The 10,431-nt window shown below is 41.2% G+C and overlaps 1 protein-coding gene across 1 annotated transcript; it reads right to left on the reverse strand.

Moving 5' to 3' along the window:
- Positions 1–1,116: 1,116 nt before the first annotated feature.
- Positions 1,117–10,431, reverse strand: LOC118556591 (isobutyryl-CoA dehydrogenase, mitochondrial-like). The gene is made up of 11 exons (XM_036150331.1): positions 10,276–10,431; positions 9,421–9,521; positions 8,737–8,906; positions 8,481–8,590; positions 8,270–8,346; positions 5,575–5,712; positions 5,341–5,476; positions 4,094–4,191; positions 3,829–3,981; positions 1,667–1,769; positions 1,117–1,589 (listed from the first exon to the last, which is right to left on the reverse strand). Exons 1-11 carry the CDS (start codon positions 10,391–10,393, stop codon positions 1,534–1,536), a joined length of 1,260 nt encoding a protein of 419 aa, XP_036006224.1. The 5' UTR covers positions 10,394–10,431; the 3' UTR covers positions 1,117–1,533.

Genomic DNA, 10,431 nt, shown 5'->3' on the forward strand with positions numbered 1-10,431 from the left:
CAAATGATGTTCCGGTCTGAAGAGGTTCCGTAAAAGATGAGAGAACCAGAATCTTTGTCAGCCATCAGCCAAGAAGGCGTTACGAGTGAACCACAGCAACAGCTGTCATCCACAAACGGAGAACGGAACTACTCCTAAACCAAAAAGGCACTTCTCACATTTCCTAAATTTATCCTCATAAACCAAGACTTTTTCCAGTATTTAATGGACTTACGAGACTAAAGTTGAACTTTTTGGAAAGTGTATTTTACATCTACCATAAAACACCAGCATTTTACAAAAGAGCATAAACCATACCTACAGTCAAACATGATGGTGGTATTGTCATTTCCTGTTAGCATGATGTCTGCTCTCTACAGGAAAATCCTAAAGAAGGTTGTCTAGCCATCCTAAACTTGGGCACATGTTGGATGCCCGACAGGACAATAATCCATAGCACAACGTCATGTCCACGTCTACATGGCAAATAAAATAAACAGTTCCAAATAAAGGTGTTGAAGTGGCCTTGTCAAAGTCTTGATTTAAGTTCTGACACTAGGCACCGATTTTCACAGCAAAAACCTTAAAAACTACTTTGAACGACTGCCTCTGACCACACAGACAGTCTAAACAGTAAAATCTAGTTTAGCTCAAGCTGACAGAATGCATAAACTCTAGACTATCTTAAACTGGAGCGACTGAAACAGAATACTAAACACCCTTAAGTTTCAGGGTACTATCTACCTTCCTACCAGGAAGCATTTTCTAAATCTATCAGAGTAATCTGGTTTTGCTCTGGTTGAGGCAGTAGAAAGGGAGGGAAGTAAATCATAAACCAAGAAAGCCTCCCTGGTTTCTAGAAAAGCTTTGTGAAGTTGAAACATACCTCCAGTTCAGTGTGGTAAAGCTTTGAGGTCTTTGTATAAAATGGTGACATCAGAGTAACATTAGCCTTCAACTATTAAAATATCTGAACTTATATTTAGTAGGAGTGCTCTAGAAATTAAATCTTGACCTTAAGGTGGCGCTTCTTCAACTATCATCGCTTCATCCTTTTAAAAACATATCTGTGCGTTACTTTACATAATCCATGAGCAAGGGAACAGTTTTTGTTGACTTGTTTTGTTTTTTTAGATATTTTTTTTTTGGTGTCTGGAAATGTTTTACTTAGGCGGATAAATCACAAATACTCCCGTTTGTGGAACAAGGCTAAACCGAGTGGCCAAAATGTGATAACTAAACCACTCTGGTTGCTTTAATCCATGTCTTTGGATTTGATACATGAACATCAATGCAGTTATTGATGAGTGATTGATAAGCGCTGCTGTTAAAGCAGGTGCATTAATCTCAATTTCTTCCCGTGTCACAGCTACAAATCTGACAGGTGATCTGGTGTTTTACTACAAAAATAAGACCCGTTTCCACCAACTGTGATGATTTCCTCTAAAACTGGAAGAAGTATGATGCAGAGAGCAATTCCGGACCCGCCACACGGTAACAATCAATCAAGACCACAACTACGTGGTCCACTGAACACCCAGGAGAAAAGATTTATCACGACTCCGTGAGCAAATTTCGGGAAATAATCATCCTCATCACCTCGTTGGTTCCTGCGGGAGCAGATTAAAGACGTAAGCTGACAAATCAAACTGAGATCTGCTACAGAGAAAGGAGAATATACACCTACCCTCAAGAATCTGATGGACTCTGATGTCTCGCACAAACTGCTGCACGGCGTAGTCCTTCAGGTAACCGTAGCCGCCGTGCATCTGGAGAGCCTGGTTGCAGATCTACAGAATAAGGGAACAGCTTATATAAAGTCCATACTTTAACTTCGACCTGTTAGAAATGTCTGGGAGATGACGGTTTGAGTTTTCAAACGCTAGATTTCTGAACAGCCTCGGGGAGGCTGGGATAATCCTGTGTGTCTGTCCATCTATCAGGAGTTTTGGAGTAAGAGGTTTAAAAAAACACCGGGAAAAGGCTATATTTCATCTTGATTCAAAAAAACCACTTCCAATATTACATTTGCATTGCGTCCGTCGTCCCACAAATAAAAGCTGTTTAACTCAACTAAGAGGAGTTTCTGTCTGTCTGGGACTTTTCAAAGAGGTCACCCTGACCCACATGCAGACATGTTTCTAAAAGGAATTAAAAAGCAGGTTAGCAGCCTGCCAAAAATGAAGCGTTCAATGTTTAACAGGATCTTTTAATGGTAAACACTAAACTGTATTTTTTTTAAACAAAGAAAGGTGTAGCATGCATTTGCATTTTCCTATAATACCACTAAATAAAATCCATTAGAATAATTATTAAGAGTCAACCTAAGTTTAATTGGATCTCACTATTAATATGTTGTGGGAACACATCAGCCTAAACACAAACCCCCCACAATAAAACCTGTTGGTGGCAGCATCGTCCTGTAGGGATTTTTCTTTCTTTAGCAGAGAGAGGGAGGCTGATCAGAGTCGATGGGGAGATGAATGGAGCTGAATATAGGGAAGAAAACCTGTTCGGGGCGGCAAAAGACTCGGGACTGAAGTTCATCTTCCAGCAGAACAACAAGCCTACACATACAGGCAAGTGTAGGCTACGATGGAACCGTGTCTATCTAAACAGATTCATATGTTTGAACGGCCCAGTCAAAGCCCAGATGTAAATCCATCTGAGCATCTGTGCCAAGAGTTGAAGACTGATGTTCACAGACGCTCTCTGGGACAGTCAAATCCATTGTTAAAGAACTGACCTGGCTGCGGTCACCCCGGGCTCTTTTCCTGAATAATGTGGTGTTTCTATTGCAGACTGTAGTGATAAAACTCTTGAAACCAAAATTGTATTTTAACATATTCAATCTAAAAGGCAGAGGGATGTTTGCAGCTTCAGTACTGGACTCTCATACACAGCAACGTGATGGGCATACGCCAGAGAGAGCCCCATTCATTCCTCACACAGACATTAAGTAGGACTCATTGTGTCCACCCATTCAGGGGCGTGCCAAATTATGATATCAGTGTTCCTCTCATCACATCGGTGGAGAAGATCATACTATAATGTAGACGTGTCCTAGCAGACACATCTTCCCCTAATCAGTCATTCTGCCCAATCTAAGTATGTCAGGCTCGGTGTCTCCAGTGTCTGTTGTTTATCTGTTGTTTCCATGGTAATTGCATCTTGCAACCCGGCCTCTGTAATCTCATAATCCGTGACGCTACTTTGCAAAGACGAAGGGGCAATAATTTCGGCCTCTGGAAGAAACTAAAAGCGACCTACAGTAAAAACTTGCAGCTGTGAATTCAGCAAAACGTGGTCCTGCAAAGTACTGGCCCAGTAGGTCTGAATAAAAGGTCCCTCACAGAACAGCTACATTTAGTCTGAAAAAGCAAAACACAGCTGGGCTGCTTTCTTTATAAGAAGCCCTGCTTATACTGTATTTTGTTTTATTCAGGCAATAAATAAAATGCATATTACAGTGCATCTTTTCACACTGCAAAAACGGAACTAAAAATAAGTCAGCTTTTCTTGAAATGAGGTAAATAAGGTGATTTGCCAATGGAATGAGATTTTTGCACTTAAAATAGGAACAACTCATCTCCATAGTCTTATTTAGAGGGCAGAATATCTAAATATCTTATTTTAGAGTCAAAATACTCGTTCCATTGGCAGATAATCTTATTTACCTGCTCAAATCAAGGACAAATACACTCATTTCAAGAAAATTTTACTTATTTTTAGTTCCGTTTTTGCAGTGTTCCCTCCACATCCCAATTATACACTACTTTGTGTAGGTACGATTTTAATAAACTCCACAGAAGTTAGTGATAAAATGTGGAAGACTGAAACACGACTCACATTGAAGCACTCGTCTGTTACAAAAAGCTTGGCCATGGAGCAGAGGGAGACGGCATCAGCTCGGCTCTGCTGCAGCGCCGTGGCAGCCTCGCGCACCAGAAGGCGAGACGCAACCAACTTGGTGGCCATTTCTGCCAGCTTGAACTGCAGAAACTAGACGCACGACGCGTAAAGAAGAGTTAAATGTTTGACAGCGGCAGGAATAACTCTCAGGTACTTGATGTTCTGGTTTTCCTGTGAGAGCGCATGAACTGAAGCTGCTTACTTGGTTATTGGCGAGCGTCTCTCCAAACTGCTTGCGCACCAGTAGGTGATCCTTCGCCAGCAGCACAGAGGCGTGTGCCGCTCCCAGAGAACAGGAAGCTGGTGACAAAGAAAATAAGAAGAAGAATCTGTGAATGGATTCTTCAGCTTGTCCCAAAGGAAAAGGGCTTCAACAAATTAACCGAAATGACTACATATCCATTTCACCAACCCTGGTGCTCTACAAAAACTGCTTTTAACACCTTCGGACTAGATGTGCATAATTAATGCAAAAACCGCCTCTTCCATTAGGCTCATTCTAAGCTGATGAGGAGACAGCTTATCTATAAAATCTTTGGTTTAGATGGAAACGATAAGAGCTAAGATGTGAGACATCTGAAGCCCTTCTTATTTAAACACTTTACAGCCTATGGTTCACATATCAAATGTCACAATGCAATATTGCTTTGATCCATATTAAAAATGAAGGAAAAAAATCTAAGGCAATGAATGCATAATGTGATGATCAAAGGCAGGGGGGTTTTCTCCATTATTGACTAAATGTACCAGAAATACATATATATGGTTGGATTTTTCTAAAATTTGCATACTGAGATTAGGCTACAATAAAAGATGAATTTTTATGAGAGACGCTAAGAAATGTGGAGGTTGTATGTATCCATCCACTGCCTTCTGCTGGGTGTCTTTTGGCTCCCCCTTCTTTGCTAAGCAAAACAAAAAATAAAACATTAAAGCCAAAAATAATTAAGATTACGGTAAGTAACCTAAACCCAAATCACAGATCAATTCTAATCATTAAAAAAGGAACGACCATAAGCGGCTTCAACGCTGAGGAAATTTCTCTGAAACAGGAAAAATCAACACCTTAAAACAGGAAAACTGTTTAGCATCATGTTGCATCAACAACCTTCTGCATGTTTTTGGCAGCTGATGGCAGAAAGAGTTGCACTTCTGATGATGAAATGTATTGAGCTACTCAACAAAATGTTGCCTCCATGACTTTGAAATTCTCATTTCATATCCCTATGTGCAGACTTTTGTTTATGGACCGTTTAAACAAATACATTTAAATAGATACTCTCTGCTACTAATATCTCTCATACCTTTGTTTTCTTTATGTATTATACAGGGTTATATTGGTTTATAAAATGACTGAATTATCACAGTATTCCACCTTTTGTGAAGCAGGCCTATATACTTGGATATGGAAAACTGGCGCGACTACTCGGACAATGCCTTCCTCCTCACCGATATTAATCCTGCCTCCATTCAGGCCCTTCATGGCGATGTTGAAGCCCTGTCCTTCAGCGCCGAGCCGGTTGGTCACTGGGACGGCACAGTCCTCAAATATCACAGCCCTGGTAGGCTGAGAGTTCCAGCCCACCTGGAGAGGAGCAGAAAGGCACCGGCTGGATCAAACCTGCCATCTAGTGGCCAACTGGGACACTACAGCAGACGAGTAGCAGCCATGGTCAAATGTACCTTCTTCTCCTTTTTGCCAAAACTGAGGCCCGGCGTCCCCTTCTCCACTACTAAGCATGAAATTCCTTTAGGTCCTTTCCCTCCTGTTCTGCACATCACAACATACACATCGGTGTCTCCTCCCCCACTGATAAAAGCCTAAAAGAAAAAAAGAAAAATCAGGAGGAAACATGTTTTGGTTGATACTGTTACAACGCAACTGCGTACATCACCTTGTAAATTTTTTCCACATTTTATCACATTTTTGTAATAAAATGCAAAGTAACAAATTATTATGAAATTATCACTCAGCCATATGGGGAAAACTAACTACACCCTAAAATGATACAAACAGGGTCTTTCTTTTAACTTTTTTACAAATAAAACAAAAATGCCATGCCATCTTGCCCCCCTTTACTCGAATACTCCTGAATAAACTCCAACAAACTGAGAAACAAACAAAATGTAGAACAGATTACTGGATCAATGTGTGCTTCTGTGCTTTTTTGTCTCTCTTGTTGTGTCTCTGCTCTGTCTTCTGTAACCCCAGTGGGTCGAGGCAGATGACCGTTCATACTGAGCCCGGTTCTGCTGGAGGTTTTTCCTTCCTGTTAATGGGGAGTTTTTCTTCCCACTGTCGCTTCATGCTTGCTCAGTATGAGGGTTTGCTGCAAAGCCATGGACAATGCAGACGACTCTTCCTGTGGCTCTACGCTTCTCCAGGAGTGACTGCTGCTTGTCGGGACTTTGATGCAATCAACTGGTTTCCTTATATAGGACATTTTTGACCAATCTGTATAATCTGACCCAATCTGTATAATATGATTGAACTTGATTTTGTAAAGTGCCTTGAGATGACATGTTTCATGATTTGGCGCTATATAAATAAAATTGAATTGAAACTGCCTTCAGAAAACACCCGAGCAGTAAATGGAGTCAACCTGTGTGGAATTTAACCTCTACATCAAAGCAGCTGTTCTCTGAAGGCTTCAGAGGTTTGTCTGCGAGAAAAAAAAGCCATCGTTGAAAGTAGGGAGGCGTGATAGAGAGTCATGGACAAAATTGTTGGTACCCTTTTGCTTTAATGTAAAAAAAAAAAAAAAAAAAAAAAAAAACAATGATCCCTGAAAAAACTGGAAATTGACAAAAGTAATAATCAATAAAAACATACTCAAAAATAACCCATTTAAATTCAGACATTGCTTTTGAGTTGTGGTTCAACAGAATCATTTTAAAAGATAAACTAATGAAACAGGCCTGGACACAAGTGATGTCACCTGCGCAAGCTTTTGAAGCGACTTATGGAACCGTAGACCGCTGCACCTGTCGACAGGTAATTTTCGCCCGCTACCCATGAGCAAACTGCTTCAGCTGTTTCAGCTCCTGTAGACGTTCAAAGGGATTTCGAACAGGGCTCACAGGAGGGTGGTTCTAGCTGTGTATTTGGGTCATTTTGCTGCTGAACGAATGAGACCAAGCGTTCTGACACTAGACAGCACATTACCCTTCAGATTGCCTTCATAGACTCATGATTTCATTAAACTCTGTGCAGATGTGAGACGCCCGGTGTCGGGTGCAGCAAAGCAGCCCCAGAACAAAACCGGGCCTCCTCCGTGTTTCACAGTAAGAGTTATTTTCTAGGCGTGCTTTATTTTTGCTTCTGCGAACAAGGAGCTGACGCCATGAAGCTCCAGTTTAACCTCATCTGTCCAGAGGAAATTCTCCCATATGGTTCGCCGCAAATTCCAGTCTAGCTTTTTATATGATTTGGTTTTAACAGTGGCTGTTTTAACACTGGCTAAAGCCCCCGGGGACCTTAAACTTCTGAATAATGTGTGCAGCTGTAGTCACAGGAATATGAAGCTGCTTACATGCTTCTCTATGATTTTCCTTCTGATCTCCTGACACAACTCTCGCCCTCACTTCCTGTGATCCATGTTCATTATGGTACCCAGCATGTCACCAAACGGCGCAGTGATACTTGTAAGCCTTTAAATAGACAGACGTACTGGTTACATAACTCAGTTTAACACGTCCCTCTGCTCAAATTATTTTCTAGGGGTGCCATAATTTCTTTTGTCCAGGCCTGTTTTTTAAAAATGATTCTGTTGAACCACAATTCCAAAGCAATGTCTCATTTTCACTGGTTCATTTTCAGTCATTTATTTTTATTCATCATTACTTTTGTCAGGAGAAGACATTTTTAATCAGTATAAAACCGGGTCAGCATCAATGACCAATGTTTATTGCCGTCTTGTTGACCTCTTTGTGTGTGTTTCGAAGGGAGGAGGGGAAGGGGGGTTGACCTAGTGCGACTTGTTTGGGTATGTGATGATGATTGTGGGATTGTGGGGCGTTTAGCCAAACAAAGGAAGCAATGTCAGCTATTCAGACGTTTTTTTCATGGTGTAGAAAGGGTATAGAAATATATATATTATCGGTAAATATCAGTTATCTGCCTTAAAAGGAATATTAATATCAGATATCGGCCTAAATCAGTGCATCCCTAGTTGAAAGAAAGATGCAAGTTTCCTCTGCAGACAGTAAACATAAAACTATCACTGCACATCGCCCTGAACGTTCTCCACTATGAAACAAGGACACAGCAGCATCAGACACAACAATCTGTGGCTGTAGCGCGATAAAATGCAGAATAAAAAGTTCAACAGGTATGAATACCTTTGAGAGCCACTCAGTGAGAGCTGATAAACATTACCTTGGAGCCATTTAGGATATAATGGTCCCCTTTGAGCTGCGCCGACGTGATGAGTGAAGCTGCGTCGCTGCCGCTGCCTGAAATGAAACATCTCTGTTTAATTCTCTGGGATCCCGAACGTCCAGCACCACAGTCCCTAAAGGAGATGATTCCAAACTTTATCTGCACATTTTTCTTTTTTTTATTCTTGACCTCGTGCATGGAGACTGACCTGGCTCAGTCAGACAATAGGAGGCAAACTTTTCCATGGAGCAGAGGTCAGGGCAGAACCTCTCTCTCTGCTCGTTATTCCCAAAGGTGTCAATCATCCAGGCACACATGCTGCAAAGCAACCAAAGTCAACAGTACATCAGCAGATTCAGCTACGCAATTCTGAACAACAACATAAGAATGAACCCCTTCAGAAAAGCAATAGAACGGCGAATTACAAAAACCGGCAAGGCTGCGTGCGACGAAGAGGGCCGTACTTGTGGATGCTAATGTACGCCGTGGTGCTGACGCAGCCCGTGGACAGAGCCTCGAAAATGATCGACGTGTCCAGACGAGAGAGGCCTGACCCCCCGACCTCTGGCTGCACGTAGATGCCACCGAATCCTAGCTGGGCAGCTTTCCGCATCGTCTCCACTGGGAAGATTTCCTGTGTGTAACGGGGGAGGGAGAAAACTGCGGTCAGAGCAAAACAAACCCCTGGTGTCACAAGATAGATGCTGACGCCTTATAGCGATGAAAACAGAGCAGGGAACGGGACAGCCACCACTTCCTGGCAACTAAAACAACCACGAGTAAAACAGTAATCCTTAAAAAGGTAGATATCCTTCAGGATTATACAGGAAAGATATATATATATATATATATATATATATATATATATATATATATATATATATATATATATATAGATAGATAGATAGATAGATAGATAGATAGATAGATAGATAGATAGATAGATAGATGAGATGAGATGGAAAAAGAAAGATGGGCTTATTTTAGATGACTACCAACTTTTTAAATGAACCTCAGCAATGTTGCAACATAATATCTTCAGACATGGTAAGAATTTTAAACATTTACTGTTGTATAATAGATAATACTAGAGAAAATCATAATTTTTTTTAACCAAGTTGTGAACAACCCGAACCGTTTAACCTTACCTTTTGGTCCCACTCGGCCATGTGTGGAGCCATTTCATTGGCTGCGAAGTCAAAGGCCACTTTCTGAAACTCCTTCTGCTCCTCTGAGAGTCCATATGAAGCTGTCCACGGAGAGACACGGAGGACATGAAGGAGGCAGAAAAACATATAGCTGGAGAATTTTATTTTATTTATTTTTTACTTCGTTTTCACAAAACAAGTCTTAACGGCACAACAATTTTTAATAAATATCCCATCTTGAGCTTTATAAGCCATGTTCTTTTAACCCATTTTGTTTCTTTGCAGTCTGTGGAATGTTTTAGGAATGCTTGTCCTGCCAGAAAATTGTGATGGACAATAAAGTTATCTTCTCTTGAACTCTTAAATGAACCTAAAGCACACACATATAGAGCATTTTCTAATTCCATGCGCTGTAGTTGTGCTTTAATAGCAGCCACAACTGATACAATGTCAGCATCGGCTTGTGTGGATAAAACCTGACTTCCTATGAGTTTGCTGGACTGAGAAAACACAGAAAGATGCTGAATGATGTAAATCTGATGGTTCATGAGAGGAGGAGCTGCTTTAATGAGGGGACCTCCTCTGCTTCGGCCCTGGAGGCCCCACAGAGGACAACCTTAACCAATGGCAGTGTGCCGAAATGCATTCTCTTTAACTCAGCTGGTTACTCGGTGTCTTGCTTTAAAAGCTGGGAGAAATGTCGTTAGCCTGTCTGTTAAATAAGTTACAGATTCAGTCCAGAATCTGCTGCAACATATTAATATATATATATATATATATATATATATATATATATATATATATATATATATATATAAAAAACGGCCCTCACAGCTGTCACTGTTTCAGACTTACGGTCAATGCACGAAGCTATTCCTCGTCTCTGAAGGTTTCTGTTAAACACCAAGCGGTGGTCCCGACAGAGGTTGCAGCCGAGCCGGGCTGTTCTTGACAGAGGTCCGAGGGCGGCCATGTTTACCTCCACGGTTACAACACCGGGTGCGCTCCTTA

The sequence above is a fragment of the Fundulus heteroclitus genome, chromosome 18, assembly GCF_011125445.2.
Source record: "Fundulus heteroclitus isolate FHET01 chromosome 18, MU-UCD_Fhet_4.1, whole genome shotgun sequence".
In the NCBI taxonomy this organism is placed as follows: domain Eukaryota; kingdom Metazoa; phylum Chordata; class Actinopteri; order Cyprinodontiformes; family Fundulidae; genus Fundulus; species Fundulus heteroclitus.

Coding starts and splice junctions, on each gene's coding strand:
- LOC118556591 (XM_036150331.1), bottom strand. CDS start 10,393: ATGGCCGCCCTCGGACCTCTGTCAAGAACAGCCCGGCTCGGCTGCAAC. Junction 8,591..8,736: donor GCGTACATTAGCATCCACAA/GTACGGCCCTCT, acceptor GTTGCTTTGCAG/CATGTGTGCCTGGATGATTG. Junction 4,192..5,340: donor TGGAGGCAGGATTAATATCG/GTGAGGAGGAAG, acceptor CTTTGTCACCAG/CTTCCTGTTCTCTGGGAGCG.